Below are 26989 nucleotides of genomic sequence, written 5' to 3' on the forward strand. Positions count from 1 at the left end.
ACGCTTTTTATACTCTGATTTGAAATCATTGCAAAGTTCTGCAACGATTGAGGAACGATGACATAAACAGAGCAAAAAATCCATCAACATTGTAGCCTTATACTAATAATTTTCTTGATCCGTTACAAACTGCATAGAAGCGCTTTGACATGCCAAGGACGTGTCACTGGATTAACCCCCAGTGTTCTTACCGCTTCACGTATGCAGATGCTCTTGAGTTCCTCCAGCCGCTGCCGCAGTGTCTCCTCTAGGGCTTCCTGTCTGGCCTTGAGGGCTGCCAACATGTCCTTTTTGGCCGTCTGTGAACTGTCCGACTCCTGGGAGCCTGTATACAAATCATTTTGGTCACTTAGAAAACCCGCTAAGACATATTCCCAGTCCCACAATAAACATCTCGCAATGACCCCAGTTCGAGACCCCAGCTGGCCGCTTTGCTAGAAGCAGATCGCTTCGGATAGGACCAGCTGGTCATGACGAGGACATGACTGCTCCAGACATCCGATTCAACAATGAATGTCCGTTCTCAGTTGATGTTACAGCCTGATCATTTTTCAGGTGGAGACCTTGCAAGGCTGTTTTATTTGCCACTGGGGTCAACAAATGGCACCGCAGCGGAAATGTTACCTTTACCACATTTTATACCAAATCAAAAGGACAAAGTGTTTTCCAATCCAGGGAAGTGACAAGGAGTGGGTGCTGTTTGTTTATATACAATCACTCGGCGGCAAAGGACCGAGTGTGTTTGGGAATTTTCACCCACCGCTGTCGGACGGATGTTGACAATGACCTTGTTCACCGGTCAAAAGGACACTAACTCAGGATTTCTGGATTAATAATAATATTCTGGAAGTCTCCAGAACAGCCTCAGTTAGAGTGGCAAATGGGAAGACAGTGCATGCATGCACATGCAGTATACCGAATACACCCCGTACCTATACCGAATGGAGAATAACACATTACCATTAACATATATGGAGCAACACACATATTCATAAACATCTGTACCTGCTCACCATGCTGGTAAGCATGGTACACCTAACACATATATCCAAATACCATTAACACACACCCAGACTGAGTTTCAATCAATACATCATACAAGTGGTACGAAGACCCACTATTTGCAGAGCCAGAAATAACATTCGGTGACTTCGGCCAAATGAAGTGCCCATTGCCTGAGCCCTTTGATACAATAGAGAAGGATAAAAAATATCAAGCGTGCCTGTGTCACAAGTACTATGTCAACAGGATGCATAGTTTTCAAAAAAAGCAAGCTGTGTGACTCATGACACAGGATGTCCTTCTGAGCAGTCTTTGCCATATCAGACTGAGCTATTTGTCAGCGGGGCTTCCTGATAAGCCAGTTTGATGATGGCATGGGACGGGAGTTCCCATTTATGACCATAAAAGACTATTAGGAAAATAACAGGAAAGTTGTAACAATAAAGTCTGGGCATTTTTTTGTTCATATAGAACTATTAAAGGGGTGCAGTGGACTGATGGGTAGCTCACTACTGTGGCGGTTAGCTGGATTTCGCAAGAGCTGGATGCTACATCCTTGAGGGGCATGAGTTCTGGATATTGGTGGATGAAGACGATGAAGAATCTTACGTGACAAGAAGCAATAACCAAATGCAAAAACACCAGCGCCAAGGGTAATGGCTCCTGACCATGTTGAAAAATGAAGAACTCAGAGTCTGAGTTGACTTGATGGGGATGGAACAGAAGCAGACATAACATGATCCCAGTACAGAGAAATGACTTCCTTAACAGTCGAAAATCATGAAATCACGTAGCTGACAGAAGCTCCACATCAGTATCAATAAGCTCTGGCCCACTTCAGGGTCATAGTGGCCCAGAGCCTATCTCAGAAACACAAGTCTAATCAAAGGCACAACCTGTCAATCCATCACAGGGTAGCCACGCAGGAAATTCAGAGTCACGAATCTACCTCAAACAGATCTTAGGACCGTGGGAGAAAACCGAAACATGAGGAGAACATCCAGACTGAACCAGACTCGAACCTACACCCAAACAGTTCAGATGCTCAGAGCGCTACTTGCTGCACCACAATGCCCGCTGCTTAAAAGAAGCGCAAAGGGTAAATTGTTTTATATTGTTAATGAAACATACTATTCCAGCAACAATGAAAAATGTTACCAAAACTCCAAATATTAAACTATTTAGCTGCACTAAAGCTCAAGTCCAGGCATTAATAACGTTCCTTCTTTTCCACAGACCAAGTGATAATCGTTTTCTGTAGGATGGCGGATGCGTACCGAGAATGCGGCCCGTGGTTTGTGCCCCCCGCTCGGGGAGGAAGGGCTGTCATTAGCGGAGGCAGCGGAGCAGCGGACTGTGTCCGGAGCTGATGGCTAACTTCTTCTAATCGGCAGCAACTGAGCGAACCGACCAGCAGCGCATGGCACTGCCTCATTGCAAGAATCGTAGGCAAAGGCCCCAGCGGCTCCTATTTTAGGAGCCATTGCTACGTCAGTGCTTTCTTTTCACTCTTTAGTACTACAAAAAAGAAAGGCTTTACGTGAACACAGTGGACATCGATTTGATGCCCTTATGGAACTCAAAATGTGTTTTCGGAGGTCACTCAGTGATCCGCGCATCAGTAACAGCAGAAGAGTTCCACGAGGCAACACTTCACACCACAGGGAACCTCATGTGCACCTGTACCTTCTACTATACTGGATACCATGCTACCCCGACATATACACCTAGTTGAAGTTAACAAATGCCTCATTGCCATGACTCTTCTGTTTAATCCCTTCTGGCCACAGTAAGATGACTTCCTTTGGACCGAGAGCCAAAGAAGGGCCAGAGACCAAGAGTACAGGAGTTGGAGTTTCTGCCTACTGTTTACATTTCCTTCTCCCTAATAACTTGCCCAGTCTAGGAGTTCCGAACAAAGCCAGAAATCATGAGTATGTGTCCTCTTGTCCAACAAAGCAGCACATCAGAGTGATGTGATGCTGAGTGTGCAAGGTCTGAAGAGAGATTGGGAAGAAGGTAAAATGGTGAAAAGCACAGAAGTAACAGCAGGACTGAGGGGAGCCAACACATCCAACTTCTGATCTCTTTTTCACTGAGCAAAGGAGAAGCCTACATGTTGGACAGAATAATGCTGAAAGCAGTGAATAGCAAGAGTTAGGCTGAAGCCTTGACCTCCACACAATCCACAAGATGTCACAGCTGAAAACAGCACTACAGATGCCTGAAGGTCCATCTATTGTCAACAACCGCCTTGTCCTGAGTGGGGGTCGTGGCGAGCCGGAGCCTAACCCAGCAACACAGGGCTCAGGGCCGAGGGGGGGGGGGACACACCCAGGAGAGGACACCAGTCCATCACAAGGCACCCCAAGCAAGGCTCGAACCCCAGACCTGCTACACAGTGGGCACCAGCTGAACCTGCCCTGCTGCAGCACCACCCCCCCCGCCTGAATACTACTCAGGGTACATCTGGAAGACTGACGACAACCCATGGTGAAAGACCTATTACAAGCAAAGTCCACAGTGACGGGAAGGAAACCGTTGTAGATCCTTGCGCCATGTTGTCGACCTGAGACAGGTCTGATCCTTCAAGGTGATTCCAATGCAAAGGCCAAGAACATACCATCTCCTAGTATTGCTATACTGAATCCAAGGAATAAAACACTGACAACTTAAACTTTCCAAGGACTTTAGCTGTGGGAGAGCAGATGGGGTGCCTTGCATCATTATCTAAGTGAGTGGTGATCCCTCTATGGCGGTTTAAATTAATGGTTGCTGAAAATGCGGCTCCTTCCCTCGGCTTAGTGAAAACCGTATGCTGGCCTGAAAAGAAACACTGTGGTGGGTCTCTCTGGGGTCTGTTGTGGCCAATAAAATCAGTTGGGCCAGACAGTGCATTGGACAGACCAGGAAGAGGCACAAATGTGCAAGGCCCCGTCTCACTGACCCAGGATGTCTGCTCTGCTGGAGTAGTTCGCTACGTTCCCATGCAGCATTTCTACACTATGATTGGCGGGCCCAGTTTCCTGTTCCTCTAGATGGGTGACGGTGTTTGACGAAGGGAGGGGCATGCCAGGAATCCAGGCTTTTAGAAAGCGTGACACTGAACCGGACACAGGATTTCACAGTGCGCTCCACTCCCATGTCCTTCTCCAACTCAGAAAGCCGCAATGAGTTGGAGGACAGACAGGAGCACCCTACTGATTCTTGGCACACTCCGCTCAAACATTTCTACTTGGAATAAGCGGGCATAAGTCAGGCTGTTGTTCTCTACCAGACTCCCAGAACAAAGAAGTGTTACTTGCTTTCCACACAGCTGGTCATAACACTATGTTCTGGAAGACTGAGGGTGGGAAAATACATCGTCTTCAACTGCATGTTTCTACGTGGAGTTTTACATTTACATCACACTTATTTATCTGACAAATTTCTCCAAAGTTACTCATAACAATAAAATACTTATAATTATCTACCCATTTATAGCTAGAGAATTTTACCATATCACTTCAGAGTAGGTACCTTGCTCTAGGCTACTACAGGAGGAGCTATGGTTAGAACATGGGTCTTCGAGTCCAAAGGCCCTAAACACTATGCCACCTGCTGCACACTCCACACAGTTTCACAGAGTTCCAGCAATGACTGCTTCTGGTTTCTAGTCATCTGGTCCTATAGCCCTGTAGCACAAAGACAGCTTTCACCCTCTGCGTGAGGCCAGTGAAGAAGACGGGCCAATCGCTCCTCGTGAATTATAACCCTGATTAGGAAGTACTGAACTTGGCACTTCCCTGTGGTCTTCTCAGACACAATCATCCAAAGGACAAGCCTTCCTCCAAAACCAACAGCTAGCGGTCACTGGGGCCCTCAGGTTACTCTGCACATGCTCATTTCCTTCCCTTGGCTGCAGTGCTAGCAATCCAAGCAAAAGGTTGCTCAACTTGTCTCTAGGATGACCTACACCTCAACAATAAATTGCACGAAGGTACTGTTCACATCCACATGAACCTGTCCAATCCGACTTAACTAAGACAGATGAGATTTTGTAGAAAGAGGGGCTGGAGAGTCTCAAACACAGCAAATGTATGTAAGTAAGTAACCAACAACTGGACTGTTGTTGGGAGTTTTATATTCAGATGAGGAGGGAGATTTCATAAGACCTCATAGAGAGGACCTGCTATGAGTCACACACCTGACGACAGGAGACTCCCGCTGCTGCCGCTGATTATTTTGCCTTTGCTGCCCATGTTGGCCAGCTTAGAGGTCTTCAGTGTCCCAGTTTCTGTCAGGTCGATGGCGATCTCACTCAAGCTTCGGGCTGCGTGGATTTTCGACTGAAAATGGAGGGAAAAAGTGTTGGATTTAAGATCTGCGTTGTGCAACAATCAACCAGGATTTCTGCATTCCTCCTTAACAGCTGTACTTTCAAAGAACAACAGATTCTCCTCCTCGGTAGAAATTCAAAACATGCCCTTTTTCAACGAGGCGTATCTGGCTGAAAGGGCTTTTTCAGTCAATGTTCATCTTCTGTGGTCAGACAGGACAACGGTGCCTGTGGGACGCAGGGAGTCCCGCGCAGCGACAAAGGGCTTTTTATCCAGAACTGTCAACCTGAACAGAGTCTCAGAGAACCTACTTTGCCAACCACAAATGACCCTCAGTGTGCAAACAAACCTTAGTTATGTACATTTTCAAATCCCCTCAACCCTTTTTCTTCATTTTGTTCATCAAAGAGGTGCTCCCTGGTGCCTCACCTTGCTTTGCTTCCTGTCCAAGTAGAACTGGTGCTGGCTGATGGCCATAGCCCAGATGGACTTGATCAGGGCAGGGCAGGCGTACCAGGTGTGCACAGCGATGCCACTGTGACCAAATGTCCTACGGGTCACCGACGCCCTGCAGTGGGACGGAATACCAGACCACTTTATATTCACTGATTACAACTACGATACTAAGTACATTTAGTTAATGAAAATTAAATCTTGTCAAGAAACATTTCACAGTAACAAAAATAAACTACCCAGTTATAGTGAAGAGATCAAAATGGTCCATGGTGAGTTAAACCTCACCTAACTGGCTTTCTGAAATGTTAACATCAAAATTCTCATGCTTACTTGAAAAAGGTCCTTATAGCTTGGCACCTCTGTACCTCTCCAGCAGTCTGTCAGTCTATTCCCCACCTTAAAATCTCTGAACATCTGGTCTCTGACTCCGGTGTCATACATGTTCCATCAGCCTCCCGAAACTCAGGGAGAGATTAGGGGTTCTCCTGCTACGCTCCCAAACCATGAAATTCCCCTCTTAAAAGTATGAAGGAATCTCCTACTCTGGGCACCTTTAAATCCAGGCTTAACACCCCCACGTTCAGAACCTGTTTCAAATATATACTTGTGCGCTTCCTTTTTTCCCCCTTTTTCTCTCATTTGTTTTACTGTTTATTATTTCTCTATTGTAATTTCTTTTTATTACCTTGCAGCTTAATTTTCCTGATGTTTTGTTGTAATTTTTATGCTGAAACTTACCGCAAATTGTTCTCATTTTATCATTGTGTTCTTTTTATCTTTGTTTCTGTAAAGCACTTTCAGAAGCCTTTTGATTTTATGGGAGAAGGCAGATGTTATGTGAAATGAAGAGTACTATTATTATTATTGTTATTGTTAATAAGAATAATAATAATGATAATAAAGTGAAAAAAAAGAATAGTCTTCAGTAAGGTGTTTTTTGTTCTTTAGGGTAAGAGTGACCAGAATTCCTCAATGCCATTATTAAAAAAGACATAGATCTGCTTCAGCTTAGTTAACAACTTGGACTGGAAGTCTGCCGAGGCAAAATGGAAACGTGATCTCAACATCTCGTTTCCTTTGGCTGAAGGTGATGCATGTTTCAGTGGCTGAAGGCGATAGTGATCGCTTTAAGCGGGAGCGCTTTCAAGCTGCAACACTCCAGAGATAATCAGTCGCTTTCCATCTCCACATGGGCCCTCGTTCAGCCCATAGCTGACATTCTCACATGATATTTACACAACCTTCCGGAACAATTAAGAATGTGTGGAGCTCACGAGAGAATGAAACAAAACTGACCAGTTATGTTTATACTAAAGATGCATTTAAATATCAAAAATAGGAAGAATCTAGGCAGTTACGAATAAGAACCACGGGAGTAAAATCAGGCCTGGTAATAAAGCGGTTAAGAAAATTACTATGTAACCTGAAAGTTTCTGCTGTAGCACTACTGATAAATGTGCGTTTAAAAACAACATGCAGCTATACATGCACTTTTGTCAGAAATACAGTGCATTTACAAAAGCATTAAGACATGTTTCTAAAATAAATGAAATATACTAAAAGCAATATTCTGTGAAAAAGTAATATTCCAAAAGCATCACTAATTCAAATCTACACATATGACACAGTTAATTTCAGCATACATCATAACCTCTTAACATTTCAGTATGAAACATATTTACATGCTTATATATCACATGCCATCACATAATGGACTTTCGATGAATAGAACTATATAGCTATTCACCGACGTGGGTTTTTAGCGATTCAGTTAGGTTAAAAGTGAAATACCCACCAAAACTTGTACACAACCTATATGTAATATAGATTTACCTGCGGGGGTCATGGACTTCCACAGAAAACTTCTTCTCCCTGAAGTAGAGGTTCTCCAGCTGCCTCCATTGAAAGACCTGAGGCGTGGGAGAGACACAGGGGCTGATCACTCCGCTCCAGCTTTCCCACGATCCTCCACAAGCCCAGGAGACCGCTGTGCCCCCAGCCCTAATTGTATCCAGCCTCTGAAGCTGTTCAGCCGTCTGGCCAGACCTCCTGCACTCCGAGGGAAGGTATGAGGTCGGGGGTAGTTTCTGTTCCTTCTCTTCTTCAAACCCCTGATTAAAAAAGCGTTCGGCTGAGAAAAAGCCACCGCCCACCCCCTAGGCTCCACAATGCTTTGGCAAAAACCCTTAAATACGCTGAAGAGTTTGGAACTGCTGGACAGGCAGCATTTGCCACCCACGGGAGTGTGCGGTCAGAGCCCAAAGCTTCATCCTTTGCATTTTGGGTCCGCCCCCTTCCCTACAGCTCCTCCCACCTCCCTGTGGGTTGGCCTTTCCTGCGGCCTCTGGCATTCTCTCCTTGTTGCAGGCGGAGGGAAACTAGAGAGGTGGAGTGACTGTTGGAACCCCACTACTGGGGCAGACTGTTTTGTTTAGGTTTTTTTTTCCCCCGACTTCATTGTTTTGCTACGCTGACAAGGAGCGAACGTCCAAGCAAGAGGGAAATGCTCCTTATACACGCAGAATAAGCACCGCAGTCCTCCTCAGAAGCTGCCACTGCAGGAGAATTTAAAGACCCTCAACAAACATACTGTTCAAGACACCCCTCCCCCAGCAGGACTCCTAACAGGATGTCTGAACAGAGAAGTGAGGGGGAGGATGTCTTAAGGGATTTTGCTTACACTGAAACAGTTTTATGCATTAATCCATCTTTAAGTAAAAAAAAAAAAAAATGCAATGTCAGACCATCAAAACTGATAGATAGATATATACTATACACTGCAGAATATATAATGGCACTGCAAAAATAGTTTATTATGTCATCACCTTGTTATTATAGCAATAATTTGTGATAGATAGATAGATAGACAGATAGATAGAGAGGCAGTGTAATCTGCTCATTTGTGGACCTTGCAATGTTAATCAAGGAAGACGGGGATTTTGTGCAGCCAGGAGAGTGTTTGCTGGGACCAAGAACAACAAGGTTTGGACATGGACAAGCCAGACATAACTGGACATGCCAGAGAGTGTGAATCTCAGCTTTGAAACTAACTGAAAGAGACACTACACAAACTCGTAAAATCACATAAGACCAAACATCTTTCCGTGTGCATTCCAAGGGTTTCCACTGTGTGACAATTCACTGCATCACGAGAGAGTAAAAACTTGGATGGCTGATACATAAGCTGGGAACTTGCTCCTCTCCCACAGCTGCAATGCAAAAGCTATAAAAAATAGTATCATGACTGAGGACAACATCGTAACATGAATGCTATTGAAGATTTGGAAATGTTCATAGTAGATATGAAAAAGTAATTTCCCCTTTACAGTCAATAACTGGTTGTGTCACCTTTAGCTACAATGACTGCAAATAAATGCTTCCTGTATTCCCTGACCAAGGTGGAGGAATTTTGGTCCACTCCTCCATGCAGAACTGCTTTCACTTGGTAACATTTGCAGGTTTTCAAGCATGAACAGCTCTTTTCAGGTCAGGCCATCTTCCTGGCAGAAAAATATGTTATGTGATATGTTCATGTGACTCTATATTTTCTAAGCTCCTTAATTAGTTCTGTTTTTTTTAACAATTGGTTCATTCATTGAGCCGTCATATTGTAAATGTAATGGGGCAAGAGTAATTGAAAAGTGTCACTGCGCAGCTATTGTGGATGGGCCTAAAAGTGGTGTGGGCACCATAGTGCACAGCGAGTAGAAAGCATCAGCTCTTGTTGGGACTGTACTTGGTTCCTGAAACATCAGATGACATGCCAACTCACAAATCACAGCTCAGCACAAGAAGGATGTGCCAAGCAAAATATTACTTTAATGGTGTCTGCCCAAACTCTGCACAAAATGACCGAAACACACCACGTAAGGGCCGATGAATTTCATGCGTAACACATACCATGCAAAACATAGGAGCGACTTGAGACCCACAGCTGAAGACATCTTCTGCGAAATCAAGGTCTTCTAACTGGAAGAGTCACGAGTTTGTCAAATTGAGTTCAGAGTTATCCCATTTCTAAATCGCTTCCATATGGCTCCTTGTATGCTTTTTCATCAACATTATCAAATGAAAAGCCCATTTCAGAGATTTTTTTCCCCTCCTAGATTGTTTTTATGTGGGACGACCCACTGAATTGCCATCTAATAAAAATTTAAATTGGCATACATCAAGCGAAATGAAACACACAATGTTTGTACTGTATTGTGTTTCTGTTTCTGCAGCAATATACCAGTATGACTCAAACACCTCTGACAATCATCAATCTCAATCCAGACTTATTTTATGGGGTGGCCCCTTTCTGCTTTCAACACTGTATCCCCAAACCAAAGCATATGCATCGTTACTGAGCATCATAGAGGCCACATTGAAACGCAGGCCTTAAACCTCAAAGAACCCAAGACTTCATAGGGAACAAGTTTTCCGCGGAACGGTTACATCTGACATTTTCCAGCAGTAAGACAGTTGACAGATTCTGAAAAACAGACATGCTATGAATTGCTTAAAAGTATTAGAGCATTAGTTAATATTTTAATAGCATTCTGAATACACTTTTTTAGTGTAACTCCTATGTAATCTTTGGCGCATGAGACACAACAGTGTTACATGGCGGAGAATTTTAGAACTTCCTGACTCTACCACACGCAATAGTAAAACTGATTAGCAAATAAATTAAACAGATTAGCTAAAAGTGCCAAAACCTCTGTGGCCATTAATGAAATGTGACAAACTGGTTATTAATTATCTATCTAGTCAATTATGCAGGGGAAATCTCTGATGAAACGGAATGGTTTTAGAGACTTCAGAAGATGTAAATATAATGCAACATGTCAACATTTAAGCTTTTTTTGGTCCATTTTATATTCTTATATTTGACTAGCTAATCAGGAAAGAAAGTGCATGTACCGTACTGGTTAATTGCGAACTGGGTTGATGTACTCTTCTGTCTTGTGACTTGTGCTTCTTCTGTTCATTGTGTCTGATTTTGCAGGTGATGGGGAACAACATAGGAATTCTCCACTTTTGTCAGTTGTGCTCATAGAATATGCTGGACTCGGTGAAGAGTAATCATCTGCTCAAATGACTACATGTATGTTATCAACCTATCAATTTATTTTGAATTTACTTCATGAAGAAGTAGCTGCATATTTGTATGTAAAAAAAAAATGTACAATGGGAAAATATTTAAATTTTGGCTACAAGCATGATCCACACTGCTCTGGAAAACTCAAGACCTGGAAATGCCTAGCCGAACAGGGTGGAGATGGAATGAGTTTCATTGTCTGGTATTAATAGGTTGGCTAGCTGCCTGATATCTTTTTTTCTGCAGCAGCCCCTGATTCATCACCTGTAGCTCCTCAAGGGGTTTCCAGCCTTCTCCACTGCTCCTTAGAATGGCCTGCGTCCAATTTGATTATACAGTTGAACTTTGAACAACACAGGTTTTAACTGCGTCCACTTATATGTGGTTTTTTTTCAATAAATATACTGCAAAAGTTTTTGGAAATTTGCGAAAATTTGAAAAAAACTCGCAGACGAACTGTGCAGCATAGAAATATCAAAAAAATTAAGAAAAAGTTAGGTATGTCATGAATGCACAAAATATATGTAGATACCAGTCTATTTTATCATTTACTACCACAAAATATACACTAATCTATTATAAAAAAGTTAAAATTTATCAAAACTTACGCACACAAACACTTACAGACCGTACATAGTGCCATTCCCAGTCAGGAGAAATGCAAAGAAACGTAAAGATGCAATATTAAATCATAACTGCATAAAATTAACTGTAGTACATACAGTACTACTGCAATAATTAGTCTATTTTATAATTTACTGCCATAAATTACACACATTTCTTAAGAAAAAATAAAAAGTACATATTTTGTAAAACTTTACGTGCATACGTAAAATACAGACAATGCGCAGAAGGCTACGATCCAAAGAAAAACTTACGCCTAGTACATTATACAGTACGTCATAAATGCATAAAATATTGGCATATTTGATCTACTTTCTCATTAACATAAATATTACACAAATCTATCATAAAAAGGTATTTTTTTTAAAAGTTGCTGTACACTAAGGAAGTGCGGTTCTGCATGGTTTGTAGGATGACAATCATCTCCACGTGAGCAGTTCGTACAGTATAATACTGTAAATGTATTTTTTCTTCCATATGATTTTCTTAATAACATTTTCTTTTCTCTAGCTTACTTTATTGTAAGAATAGAGTATATAAGACATGTAACATACAAAATATGTGTTAATCGACCGTTAGGCTTCCGGTCAACGGTAGGCTACTAGTAGTTAAGTTTTTAGGGAGGTAAAAGTTATATACGGATTTTCGACAGTCAACTGTATATTCTGGAGCAAACTGAACGCATCTATTCTCCTCACTGTGCAGACTTGATGTTTCCATAATGTTCCACCTCATTCTGGGCCCCATAATCTTGCTCATGGCTCCTACAGGAGTTTCTGTCCACCCAGAAGGGATCAGGAGGCCACTCTACAGTGTATGGACTTCGTCAATGACAGTCCTGCAAAATTTTTAGCTCCTGCCCCTCTCGAGCTCCGAAAATATAGTCACACACGCCCAGCGATCAGCAAAGATGCAAGTAATTGCTGAATGAGTCATGCAGACGTAAAGCCGAGTTTTTATGACTTGCGGGCTGTTTCCTAACTAACAGAGTTTAGCTTAGTCATCAAAGACTAACTGGGGATGTGTAAGGAGAAAGGCACTGAAGTAAACACAGCTGAAGAGTAAGTGAAAGAGCTGGGTTAGTGATCATATCCGGTTTAAAAAGTTCCTACAAACTAACGGAGCGGCTTGGATTGCCCCGACTTCCTGGTGACACACTGGGAATGCGTCTAAAACCTGCTGAGAGCATTCATCCAAACCGTTAACCATGTCTGCACATGACCTTATATGAAAGATTTACATTTCGAAGGAATTCCAATAACCATAAAACCCTTGGCCGGCTTCGGCAACTATAGTGCAGCAGACACGCCGCAGTGGTTCTGTATTATAAAAGATAATGGGTTAAAACACTGCAAGAAGTGTAAACGTCTGTTTTTTAGGAACAATGGCTATTTTTCTTGGCTGCCTTCTGCGTGACAGAAGTTAGCTGGTGCAAACCAAGAGGAAACCTGCTATCAACAGTTGCAATTTCTCCAGATGGGGTGGATCAAAGTCAGCGAGTTTCTCTTGCTGCGCCATTTCTGCCCGTCAACGCTAAACAATGGCGGACCAATTAAAATGCCTTTTAATTGCTATGTCTTTTTCGAAGTATGAGGAACCCTGTTGATCAGGGTCAGACGTTTCAAGTGTGTCTCCTTTCCAAACAACTGCTCCGGTACAAAAATGCACCCTGATATTTGGTCTAGTGGGAGCCTGTACACAGCGGTTACCATGACAGTAAATATATGGCTTATAAGTTTTAACCACAACCCCCCCCCCCACCACACACCAGAGACCCCCACAGAGTCTTCTGGATAACCAGATCAAAGAGCGGGCTGTGAGTTGTAAATTTGGATTTGACATGTCCATGAACTCGGCCCCTCTAACCAGGAACAGCTGAACGGAGGAGCGTGTAGCTTGTGGTGTCCCTTGCGAGGTTATGCCGAGACACTGAACCCGTGGCAACACCGCGGCTTAGACATGGTCAAGTCTCTGGCTATTGGTAATCCAACCGCCTTGTGAAGTAATCTGCCATTTATATGATCGCTGAACTTGAGTTTTCCCACTGTTTAAAACAGCGGGGGAGCAATGAAAGACACGCTAATGATGAGGAACTAATAATCCAAATTAGCTACACCTAAAAGATCAAGTTTAGACCACAGCCTCCACTCACTGTAGCTCTTTAGTTCTTGATGAAACGGAAAATTAGTTGGACTAACGTGAGACCGAGTCTGTGCAGAATTCGGTGGCGTCTTTCAATAAGGTCAGAAGGACCTGAAATTGCTGGTGATCCAGATGAATCCTACAGCATGAGGATCTGGAGTGCCATTCTGTCAGGGTGTTAAGAACGTGCAGAACTTGCAGTCACATCTCTATTTATCCCCTCCAGTCAGCAGAATTTCGGCACTGGCGCGAGCTGTCCTGTTTTTTTGCTTAAATTAGTGCTGTGCTCGCTGGTCCTGTTGGCCATGTTTCAGAGCTCCGTCAGCTCGGCATCCATTCTCGAAACAAGAAGTTCCATCGCACAGAGCTTTGCACTAAAGCCCACCTGGAAATAACCTCCAGCGCTCCCTTTTTATACTTTGATTTCATTTAACTTTGAAGGCTATTTTTGGAACAGCGTTTAGATGTGTGGGGAAAATTTTCCATACGTCTTTTTTTTGGGAAACTGTCAGGACGGAAGAGAAACTAGGCTTGTTATGCTGGGTGGCAAAGCGTGCACTTTTACTAGGTGAACTGTATTAATGATTGCGTTTGTCCAGTTTTTTGCTTTACCGGAGGATGACAATTTGAAGCGATGTACCTCCCACGTTGTACCTCTGTGCTCATGCTGGAGGAAAGCATCACTGACTGACTGATTCATCCCCAGAGACCAATGCCGAAGTTCCACATTTTCTGTTGGCTTTTTTAAGAACAGTCTGAAATGCCATAATCATGTTAATGCACCCTTCTGTAAAGTTCTTTACCAATGAAGCTACTGTCTTCATTGTGACATTTCCACACAACTGCTAGTACTACGTGGTCTTGTGGAAACCATCTTCTGGGAGGACGTAGGAATGGGTCAGCGAAAGCTGCAGACAGAATACCCTTAAATAAGACGCATCCAGCTGCACGTGATCAATGCTCAGAAAGGAACTAACTGCATCAACACTATAAAAACAAAGTTAGTTTCCAATATTACTATCGAACTTGTTTATAGACAGCTGCTTTTGAATACTCAAGTCAGACAGCAAAAAGCAACAGGAAGAAGCAAAAACAATTCATTGTGTACATAAGCTTTAACATCATAATACTGCTGGAAAAAAGAAACATGAAAATATGCTTGGGTTTAAGACCGCAGTTTGTAACCACAATGGCATGAAAGATCTTTTGTTAAGAACGTAGTAAACAAGACGTGGGGGAGTGGCATGAAATTATTCTAAGTAAACACCACACCCCACAGCGCTGCAGAATATATGTGATATATCCTATATGACGCTGTGATATATTAGTGATAAAGCACCAGTCAAAAGTTTGAGTATACCGGAAATGACTTTTCCCATGGGTGTTTCGGTTTGATTAAGAACTGAGTCAACTTGTCTTCTAAGTTTTTCTGCAGTAGTTCCCAGAGATGCAGGACATTTCTGGATTGCCTTGCTTGCACTCTTTTGTCCAGTTCCAGGACTGCCCAGGTCACCCAGGTGTACTCAAACTTCTGACAAGTACTGTAGAACTCTCAGAAACACAGCCGCATATTTTTTACTCTTAAAACAGTGTATATCTGGCATGCGTACAGAACATTTTTGTTCCTTGTTATTTCTCAGAAAACGGAAGCTCTTACCTTTCTTGGCTTCACTTTGTCCTGGTAGTCGTACTGAAAGATGCCTTTGTAGCTTAGGCCCAACCACCAAGGGATGCCCTGCTTGTCCTATTATAGGAGACATACAGCAGAGGATGCAGTGAATTACTGGGATTTGCCCCAGACTTGGAGACTTTGGGCGAAGTTTACCGCATTCACAAAACTAGACAGTTGTACTGGGCCCCACTCCCAAAGATGATTAAATGCCAGTTCAAAAATACTCATTTCAAGATCCTCAGCCATTACTGACCTCTTCACTGGGAACAATAAAGCAAACAGCTGAACGTTACTAGAAGAATAAGATCTCGGGGAAATGTGATCGATCTCCTTCCTTTCTTTTGTCATGTGAATAACAAGTATTACACACATTGTGTGTCAGATGTTCTTTTTAAAGAGCTCGGGTGAGAATCTTGTGAATCAAGGAAACCAAACAATAAAAACTGTCTGCTGTACTGCAAAAGCATATCAGCCCAGATATTAGGGTGATGACTCTCAACCACGGTATTGTCTTAGGGCCGTGAATGATTTCTTAATTCCTTGTGCATTTATTTCAGAGGACTGAAACATCCTGGAGACCCACCTTCACAGCGTAGTAATGGACTCCATATGTGGGGAGCGATTCCACAATGCTCATATAACTGTGAACAATACAAAGAGAGCCATGGTTGATGGATTACTGAATGACACTTTGACATCACAGACAAAACAGTAATGCCCAATGCTCTCAGGTTTGGCTGCAGATAAAAATACAATGTACCATGTACCAGCAAACACATTTAGGCAAAGAAATATAACAAGAAAATATAACAGCAGGGAGAACCTTGGCAGGACTTACTTAACTATGGCCTGGCCCCTGGATTGACCACTCAACTTCTTGTAGTGCTCTATTACCCGGTCTTCACTGAAAGACACATACAAACACAGATACCAAAGTTAGCTCCAGAATCTCACAGTCAGATTCCCTAGATCTGTTTCCAGATGCTTTGGATCAGTCCCCAGAAGATGTTTCCAAAAGCAACCCCTAGATCAGATATGCACAGACCCAGATCGATGAGATGGTGGCCACTTCCTTTAATTACCCATATGATTCTGGAAAATGACTTTGTTCTCGGGTGTAAAATGGTGACCAGGATGTCACTTTAATGCAAGAGATTATCAGCTTGGAGAAAACAAGAGATTAACAATCAATAAGAGGTCACAGTGTCAGGGAAGAGGAAAGGCTGGGCAAAGTATTAATGTTTCATTTGAGTTCATTAAGAGCTTTTAATCCATCCAATAGCCGAACACGTTTCACTGGAAGGGTGGAGAGCTGCATTGATTTTTATGTGTCGATGCAGCAACCGTGAAGAAAATAGAGGGAAAAAAAAACATTGGGTAACATGTTTGCTGTGCTTGAGAATTCTTGCAGACATAGCTGTTCAGAGCATGATCCAAAATGCATGAAAAGCAAACAGACTGACTCCTCCGAAAGCGGATATACTGGTGATGGGAGTGAGCGGGCAATTTATAAACCTCCCCAGGAACCCATGCTTTGCACAAAAGAAGCTCTAAATCCAAGTGGGGCATTTCATGTTTCATCTCCTGTGTCTGCAGCAAGGCGGTTGGTAAATGGTATTCTTGACTCCAGCAGGGAAGCTGGATGCTGGCCAGAGTGAGGTACAGGAGCCATTCTGTCTAACAGCTGTGTTGGATCTACCAGACCTTAAGCAACTTCCACTTCTTCTCATCGCCCTTTGAGATGCTTGATGCAGCTCTGCAACAGCCGGAGAAAACCTTATACGTGGGAACTGCATGGATTCATACCCTGCCATCTAATATGCTTCTGAACGGACAGGCTTCTTCTTTGACAAATATGTTTGAGAAGAAGGTTCACGTTGTGAAGAAAATTCTCACAAGTTTATTCTCAATAACTAAATTATCATTTAATACTAATTTCTAGTAAGTCAGGTGGAACCAGTAAGTGTTGCATACCTAGAATTCAATGTGGTAAGTGACTTTTTTAAAAGAAATCACCCCCAAGAGCCAGGGGTTTCCACGGATGGGAGGATCCTGCATAAATATGTAGCATTTACATTTACATGTATTCATTTAGCAGATGCTTTTTTCCAAAGCGACGTACAGCTCGTAGAAAATACTATGTTCATTACATCAGCAGAAAGAGACATAGATGTAGATGCGTGGTTCTTAAGTACAGTTAGTTTCTTTCCACCATATGAATCAATGTACATCACAGGAGTAGCTGCATAAAACTATTCGAATGTCAACGATTCCTTCCTAGTAATTTCTATATATATAAACATTTACATTACATTACAGGAGTAGTGAAGGTTTATCGATTGTTTAACAGGTATGATCTCAGTGTTATAGAGCATGAACATTTACACATTACATGCATTTAAGAGATGATGGGCAAAGTGAGTCTAGAAGAGATGAGTTTTAAGATCCTTTTTAAATGTGGGCAGAGATTCAGCAGTTCTGAGTGAGAGGGGGAGATTGTTCTACCACAACAGAGCCATAACTGAAAACCTTCATGCTTTATCTTTTGTGCGTGGGACCACCAAGCGGGCAGATGTGGAGGACCATAGCCGTCATTTCTGTATATAATTTATGCATTTATCAGCAGGAAACCTGTACGTGTCCTCATGACCGATTTTAATCTGTATGCTAGTGATGGCCTTCAAAAGCTGTCAAAGTTATTCTTGCTGGTAAAATCGCCAAAAATTAGGACATTAAATTTTAAATATAAGTGATTGCTTTCTCTGTTCCTTTAAAGACCGGCTATATTTAAAACCATCTCCCAGGAGGGAGATATTTCAGACAGAGACTCACCAGTAGGCCAGAGAAGGATGCTCCTTAAGTGCTTGGGTAGGTAAAGCTGGCAGCTTCTTCAAGTCAGCTCGAGTGGATTCATTACTGAAGGGAGAACAGTTAAAGGGAGAGAGAAATCTCAACATAAAACCACAGTGGCACGTAGGACCATGCTCGATAATGGCACGTGATGACCTCTTTGGGTGTTCCGATGTGCAAGTCTGGAAAGACGTAGAACAAATAGCGTCTCAAAAATATATATACCTTACTGTAAGGTGCAAAAAATTTTTCTTACACAATTTATTGGAGGCAGATTTTGGTGTATAAATAAAGAAATGACAGTGAGAAATGCTGAGTAAGGCCAAATGTCTGCAATGTTCACTGTGAACATCTAGGTAATTTCGAAACCGGTGGATGAGTGAGTATTAAATGTGAATGTAACCGCGGAATGTGCGTGCATTTTTTGAGACACCCATATTTAGGCCAAAAGCCATAATGCAAAGACAGAAATAAAACTGCAGAGTTGGTAAATAAGTCAACGGGGTATTAATAGACATAATAACCAAATTCTTTTCAGAACGATTATTTGAAAAGGGATCATATAAGTAATATAAACAATGAAGTGGAAACAGAACAAAAGCTAGTAAAGTAATGCACAAATGACTATGTAAATGTCACGATATGTCCGAAATCCTATCTGGTTTTTCTTTACATTGATCTCCTCTCGGTGACAGAATACAGGCCTTCTCAGGACTTGTGCCGCTCTGAGCGCTTTGGAAGCTGGATATGTGACCTGCTGAAATGTGAAAACGTCTTCTTCCCAAAATGTAAAATAAATCAAAAGCCAGGGGATAAGCAGAGGAGCGAGGGGCAATAAATCTGCCTCACAACAGCTGGCTTTGAACACAAGGCCTTGCCGCTGTACGCTTGGAGGGCTAAAGAAAAGATCAAGACCCCTACTGTGCGCCATATTGCCCTTCCCTCCCGCCATTGTTTTTCTGTACAATACGTGTCCTGTTTCTCCGTTCCTGGTGCTCTGTCAAACTCAAACGGGTTTCACACAGATTCTGAAGCGCCGTAGGACCTGTCATTTTCTCACTGCCCATCGCAGACTAACAACAATAAACCCCTGTCTTGCTTTCATACACATGCTTTCATACCTGGACGCTGTAAAAAGAAGCTGTCAAGTCGACGAGGACACAGACAGTCTTACTTGTACGCCGCCGGCTTTTAATAATACAAATTTACATTCTGAAATACTCTCTTTTTCTTCCTTTTTGTCCTCATTTGAAAATATCCTATACAAGTTATACAAGATGCATCACTGGAAAAAGCTTTTTGCCAGCAATAATAAGCTGGATGAGTCTTTATTTAGAAAAATGCGGGCCATGGATGACTGATGACTGTCGGCTTTGACTGAGTAGCAATTTACTTTAATCTGCAGTGAAGCTGCGAATGTGAGCATGGATGTCTCCAAAGAATGAGTCAGAGAGCTGGATTGATTAGTGGAAACTTCATTCGACTGACTGACCGATCTGACTGATTGATTAATGGATGGATAGTGGATGCATATATATTGTCAGACTGATAGATACCTAAGTTGTGGCTGAACTGCACTGTCCCCCAAAATGCATTCACATATTTACAAGTATTTATTTCTGAAGACAGGTAGATAGGTTGACTTTCGGCATAAAAATCTAAGGTTTGACACATGGCAGGGAAGAGTGAGTGGTCATCAGATGGGTTTGGTCCGAGCAACATCCGAGGTGATGTATTTAAACTGGACTCAAGACATTAAATCACAGCACTCCTCACTGAGTCACAGGTCAGCCAGTCCAGTTCATGTTCCAACTATATTAGACAACTGACTGTTGTTTCACCTGACTGTTAGCTAAAGGCAATTAACAAGAATGAAAAAAATTGCCCCGCTGTTTTTCTGATGGTACAATTTGGTGTGTCGCTTACCTGACAAAGTCACCTTTCGCTTCCTAGGTGGAGGGAGAGCAGGGAGAACAAAGAAAATGGTTAGATATTCATGTGTATTTCAAGTCTAGAGGGTTTCACCTGTTTCTTTCGGGGAGGGGGCTGCTGAAGGTGAAAGAGGGGCTATGTCCCCATACAAGGCCAGCGCTCAGGTGCTGGGAAAAGTGATGGGCTGCAGCTGCGGAGGATACCCGATACCCCAGCACCTGTGTGTCCCTGCATGTGCATACTCTGGATGAGGCCAGGCTGGCCAGGCTAATGAAATAAGTCTTACTGAGAATTAAAAAAAATATATATAGGAAAGTCTGTACTATTCACCTTTGATTGATTACTAATTATTGGTAAAAGTGACTTTGGATTTAGGAACAAGGTGCGAATGGACTTCTGGTCTCAAATGTGTTTGGAAATTGAAGAACCAGCAGACATTCTCTCAGTCCTGAACCCACAGATGCTGTCATATCAGGAGGAACCCCAGGACTAGGAAGTCCTGATCGAAATGTTAAATTCACCCCCAGTCTACACTGTCAGTAAGACTGACATTTTGTTGTGCCCATTATGATGTCGCTGGAAGTAAGATTTTAATTTAATCCCTTCCGTAGATTTAGACAGAGGATTTAAAAAGAAAAATGACTTTGTTTTCAGAAAATGCATAAATGCTCTGAGAGGCATTATCCTTCAACGATGACACAACACACATAATAATACCCCACACCTCAACAGCAAGCGCTATTTAGCCATAAACCTGGGGGGTGTTTAGTGGTTTTAGACTTCAAAAGCACAAAAATAGACTGACTAAATGAAAACACCCGCGTAAAAAAACTGCGTTTCCTGAACCCACGGATTTCTGAAGCTCACTATCGCTTCTTAATGCTAAGAGAGCCCAAGAACAATAGGCCTGACGTAGGCCTCCAATACTGCTCGAATTACTGTGAGTCATGGTTTAGATCAAAGAATGTGCTGGGCCAGCTCTCTTTTTAATAAAAGTGTGTGAGTGACTCTGTATAAGAGATATAATGATAGCCAAAAAGCAATTTTAAAACTTTTTAAATCCTTTTAAAAAGTTCTTAAATTCTAGCCAAAAAAGTAAGCATAGTAAAATAACCGAGAGCAATCGATTATAAGTGTTTATAACTCTTATAAATTATAGCACAGGGAAAAGTAAAGTAAGACCTTGTATATGCATGCATGTATGCATGTATGTTTATGTGCATATGCTTAACAGACCTTGAATAAAAATTTATATATACACAATTATTAATACATGCCTTTATGAGTTGTCCAAGGCCTTGGCCTTAACATCCAACATACTGTATATGGAAAGACCATAAAAGGAATGAGATGATGGAGCCCCGGCTACCTTACCTGGAGTATGTGGGAGGCCAGTTCAAAGACCACCTCACTGTCAACCTCAATAAGTTCCTGAAAAGGAACAGGAGAGAGAGGCTGATGAACCGGCTCTGTCGAGATGACCCCCTGAGTCCTACATGACAAAACATGGTAAACTATGCGACCTTGGTACGTAATAGTGGCAGCTTCTTTAAAGAGGAAAGCAGCTTGACATCAGTGTAGAAGCATGAGGCAGCAGGTGGCGTTGTGGTTAAAGCTGCCCCCTTGCACCCAGAGGACCCAGGATCAAATCCCAGTTTTAGTTGCAGTACCCTTAAGCAAGGTACTTACCTTGATTTGTTACAGTAAAAGTTACCCTTCGGGATAAATGGATAAATAAGTGTGTGTAGATTACCTCTGTAAGATGCAATAGAGAAAAGTGTCAAATAAATAAATGTAAATGGCAATGAACCATCTATATGCTCTTGGTCACTGGAGAGGGTCTATGTTTACATCCATTCCATTCACATAGAAGCCTGAGGTCCTGGTGTAGTTTCCAAAATATAAGTGCAGCAAAGCTAAGCGATGCCAGCAATGTGTCACGATGATGTATTGTGGTGTGAAGATGAGGATCGTGCCACCGCCCCCCTAAATCGCAGGAGGAGTGGGGGCTAGTGACACATATAAAGACCAGCATGTTGTGGGTGCAACACCTTCGATGGCTCCTGATGAAAGGTAATACAGCACATTTTTGACAGGTATTCAGCAGGGGACATGTTCATCAAATGACTGAGTCACACAGCGTGTCGTCTTTAACGAAACACTAATATAGCCTTCGGAGGAGCTTCCTTTTCCTGGGACTAACAAGACCTGAGTGTATTTGTGGAGCATCAAGAAAGAAACGTAATTAGACCCTTTCAAGGCTTAGATGAGTTGGAATGCTAGAGGGAGTACTGGTGTTGCAGCTGTCAAATGGGAAGCTTAGGAGATGAAAAGTCCCCAAGTAGGTGCGGTAAACTGCCTGTAAATCACTCCATCCGATGGTACTGTTATCAGTCAAAAATAAGTAACTTCTACTGAAGAGTTAACATTTCTGCCAGGCAGTGTTTTTTTTTTCCCCCAAATAAGTACGAAATGGTTATCGTCAAGTTCACCATAGTGGAGCCCAGATTCTAGACAGCACCCGTTCTCAGTTTTTTGGTGAAACAGACTCCCTCCATCCCTCAGATGTGCTGAATCCCTTCGAGCATTCAAGAAAGGTGTCAAAACCCATGTCTTTCGGAACCCAATTTTCTTCTGCGGAGACGTTCAGGAGTTTTTCATCACATACTTTTGATCCACCTCTTTTAATATTCAGTATTTCAGTATTCTGGTTCTGAAGTATTTATAGTTTTATATTCTGCAAAACCATCCATCCATCCAACAAAGTCCATGTCACTTGAGGCACTTCAGATACTGCACTTTTTAAAAAAATGTTAATATCTTACCTTATAGATACAAGACTTGGCGTTGAGGAAGAAGAGCTCAATTGTAGTATTATCCTTCAGGTAGGATATACTTTCAATGTAAAACCTACAGAAAAAGAATACATATTAGAATAGATATCAATATGTGCTGCAACATTAATCCAAGAAACATTCAGCTGTCGAAAACAGTTTTTTTTTCCATTTTTAAGATATTGTAATTGAAATATTGTAGACCTTAAAAATATACTGATGGATTACCAGTTACTGTAGTAAACTTGTTTAGCTTCCTTTCACAAATACACGGTTGGGTATTTATAAAAGATTCCAGGTTAAGTATTTTTACCAAAGGTCAGTACTGTTGTGCACTTCAGTAAGCTATGACAAATACAGTACGAGGAATAATATCCAAATGATGCCAAGCTTATATCGTAACCCTTCCGTGAGCACTCACCCTACCCGGTTATACCCACTGAACTTTCCATAAGACGATGATGCTGAAGGGAGCTCCACTAATGAGGGCTTAATGATTTGGACTGAACGGGGCTAAAAGTCTGAAAGCATTTCTCATTATTTTTCTGATGAACTATGCGTTTTCTTGCTCTCCGTTTTGTTAGGAACGTGAGCCGGCACACTAAAACGTCGATTACCTCACAAGTACATATATTCATGTATTTTCCCGGAGACATCCTTTTGGGCTTTAACTTGAATTGCAGTTAATTAAACTGTGGGTTAACCAGTGCTGACCCCCCAATGGATACTGGATATACCATGGCAATGCTTGTGAAGGCTTTGTAACCTAAATAAATCTTGATTTTGACAATGCAAAATACTATCTGTGCAATATTTACACTCCAATAACCTTACATTTGCTCCTCTGTGGAAACAAGGACCCATATTATTATTATTATTATTATTATTATTATTAATTACTTGATTTGCTTACAATTCAGCTTAACTTTTAAGGAAACGCTCCGAAGACCCCCTGGTAATTTTTTCACTCTGTCTCTTGAAGAAGAATGGAAAAAGTGCATTTTGTCATATTAGATGGGGTTTATTACGATGTAGGAAATGAGCCTTCACCTGAAGTGTCTCACAAATTGAGGTCATGAATGTAGCTTTTTGTCCTGATTACAACAAGGATCCACCAGGGGGCATCATGCACAAGTACATGGCCTTGTGGGGGTGAGATTTAGCCTACATTTCTCCTTATGCCACACACTGATGAGGTCTTCCTACCTGCTTGCTTACAATCAGAAAGTGTAACTTGATATATAGACCTACACCTCCATCTGCCCATGAAAGAGCGGGGGGGGGGGGGGGGGGGGGATTTGTGCAGAAGTGCATGTGCACAATTTAATGGCCCGCCGAATCCTCGTTCGAAGTGCGACGGCAGACAGGCTCCATACCCTGTCATGTCATAGATCAGGACAGCGCCCATCCATCACACCCAGAGGAGACTGAAGAAATCCACTGCTTGTGACAAGAGCCATGTGCTCAATGAGTCTGGACTAGAACTGGTGTTCGCCATGGAAACGCACTGACCTCTTCCTCCCCTCTATCTATCTATCCATCCATCCATCCATCCATCCCTCTATAGGTAGTCCTTGGCTTACATCAGGGCTCCGTTCTGATGTCCCAGTCATAAGTCTCTCACACACACACACACACACCTGAAACTGCTTGTCCCAATTGGGCTTGCGGCAAACCAGAGCCTCACCTGGCAACACAGGGCACAAGGCTGGAGGAGGAGAGGACACACCCCAGACGAGCACCAGTCCATCACAGGGCACCTCAAGCAGGACTCGAACTCCAGACCCACCAGAGAGCAGGACCCAGCCAAGCCCACCACGCCACTGCACCCCCTCCCCGTCATAAGTTGCGAACCCCTTTATACTGTATTATATAAATCCTAAGGTTATATAAACAACATACACGAAAGCTACATTGTATCATATGATTATAATTCTAATATAAAATAACAATAATATAAATGTAGTAACGGGGGGTGCGGTAGCGCAGTGGGTTGGACCGGGTCCTCCTCTCCGGTGGGTCTGGGGTTCGAGTCCCGCTTGGGGTGCCTTGCGACGGACTGGTGTCCCGTCCTGGGTGTGTCCCCTCCCGGGTGTGTCCCCTCCTCCTTCGGCCTTACGCCCTGGGTTGCCGGGTAGGCTCCGGTTCCCCGCGACCCCGTATGGGACAAGCGGTTCAGAAAATGCGTGTGTGTAAATGTACTATATAACCAAACATCGAGACTCAAAAATACTATGGAACGGCTGTCAAAAATATGGGTCACTGTAAGTCACACATGTCATGATTCCTAAGTCGAGGACCGCTTATCTTTCGTTGGAACTCATCAGAGCTGCCCGAGGTACTCAATACCCAGCACAACATGAATGGCGAAGAATCACCGGCTCCCAGCACAGCCGCGAGGGTCCAATCAACAAATCAAGGATGGACGAGCTGAACTGCTTTACTGCACGGCAGACTGCTGACTTGACTGGGGGGGGGGGTGTTTTAAAATCAGCAATTCATTTAGTCGAAGGCAGTCTCTGTCAGAGGTTTGCGCATGCGTGAGAGGAGTTACGCGTACCGCGGTTGATGCGGCACCATGAACCCGAGGACAACGCACTGATACGGAGGTGGCCAATGGACCGTAACTCCTAGGACGAAGAAGGGCCACTGAGGACAAAGACCAAAGCTCAATCACTGTAACCACAAATGAAGTTTCATAGCTCATTCAGTTATTACATGTATTGGTTTGTACCAAACATCTAAGGTCTTCCAAGAGAGCAGGAAACCCACCTCCAGCTGGCTTTTCTCCCAAGCCCCGGCCATTAGAAAAACTGCCCTCCCATCCTTCCTAGAGGACATGCCCAGCTTGTGTGTTTATGGGTCCTTTCAGCTTTCCTTAGGTGGTCTGGAAGGCTTGTTGAGATCGGCTACTAAGGACCCCGTTGACTCTACGTTTTATCTTCGGGTGGCCGCGGAGCAACCAAAACAAACCATCGGCAGCTGATACGGCCACTCGAGAATAGGCATTGTAACTGAAACACAATAGAGTCTCCAGAGGCTACGGAAGTCATTACATAATGCAGGCAGGTTTGTAGTTGGGCTGACCAGAAGGAACCGGGAGTCACGGTACCCTTTGAAAGCACCATGTTAACACCCGCCAAGGAAAATCAATATAGACAACATGCTTAGAATGGGCACTGAATCGCAACTTAATAGCTGCACATCAGCCGAAACGGGACTAATGGTTATGGACCAGTGGGATAAATTGGACTAATGGTTATGTTCCCATTCCGTGACTAACAGGTTCACACCGTGGTGTGTGTAAACATAGTGAGACTAATCCAAAGCCGTTGACTGGAGGCTGCGTCTATGATCGATGGCCTTTCTTCTGGCCAAGATGAATCTTCAGCAGGCTGTAGGGCCTCTGCACAGCCACCTGCCCACCGTTGACACACCTCCAGATGTTCACCACCTGCCAAAACTACGGCGTTCCACTAACCCAGACGGGCACAGCGCTACCTTTTAGACAACCCCCGGGCAGAATGGTGTCAAAAGCCCTCGCGGAGCCCAGTCCCACCACCCCCAGGTCTCCCAGGGCAGTTCATCCTCCTACAAAATCCCACGTGAGTCTCACAGCCAGAGGCTGGACTGGAGTCAGATGCGGGTTTTTAAGATTCGGCACACGTCTGAAACTTCTCAAAAACGCGTGAGCAGCTTAACTAACCAGGCTGCGGCATCAGCTGTCCGCTCCCCTGCTGTGATCTGGGCAACGTCAGTAACTCATCTCAAAGACTCCGAAGGGGAATCTCAGATAGACTGAAGGGGGAAAAATTATCTTGATTAGATAAGGCAGCCGTTTATAAAAATAAATAAATAAATCGATTAAGCGTGCATGGCAGAGACTGGCTGGCTGGCTTGCTGGCGAGCATCTCGTCGCCTCATCACCATGCGGATGCTTGCTTTAAACTATCAGAGGCCGAAGAAGTGGCAGGTAGTCTTCGATTTGGTCGCCCACAACTCTACCGTGGAATAAACAGTAATGCCTCGAGGCCTTTCAAGTGCATTTAGGATATCTCTGTTACTGTGCCCGAGA

At 43.1% G+C, this 26989-nt stretch overlaps 1 protein-coding gene across 10 annotated transcripts in view; it reads right to left on the bottom strand.

The window, feature by feature from the left end:
- frmd4a (FERM domain containing 4A) overlaps positions 1–26989 on the bottom strand; it is a 160582-nt gene that overhangs the window by 12235 nt on the left and 121358 nt on the right. For 5 of the 10 annotated variants that reach the window (XM_029248663.1, XM_029248664.1, XM_029248665.1 and 2 more), the window contains exons 5-15: positions 22906–22990; positions 21455–21511; positions 20075–20097; positions 18131–18214; positions 16137–16202; positions 15882–15939; positions 15284–15370; positions 7611–7687; positions 5751–5892; positions 5189–5330; positions 192–325 (exon numbers count right to left, since the gene is read on the bottom strand). In XM_029248663.1, coding sequence (XP_029104496.1) covers positions 192–325; positions 5189–5330; positions 5751–5892; positions 7611–7687; positions 15284–15370; positions 15882–15939; positions 16137–16202; positions 18131–18214; positions 20075–20097; positions 21455–21511; positions 22906–22990 — 955 coding nt within the window. The remainder of the gene's footprint in view (positions 1–191; positions 326–5188; positions 5331–5750; positions 5893–7610; positions 7688–15283; positions 15371–15881; positions 15940–16136; positions 16203–18130; positions 18215–20074; positions 20098–21454; positions 21512–22905; positions 22991–26989) is intronic. The other 5 variants (XM_029248662.1, XM_029248661.1, XM_029248658.1 and 2 more) reach the window with 1 other exon arrangement.

This window comes from Scleropages formosus, chromosome 24, assembly GCF_900964775.1.
Source record: "Scleropages formosus chromosome 24, fSclFor1.1, whole genome shotgun sequence".
NCBI classification, from domain to species: Eukaryota; Metazoa; Chordata; class Actinopteri; order Osteoglossiformes; family Osteoglossidae; genus Scleropages; species Scleropages formosus.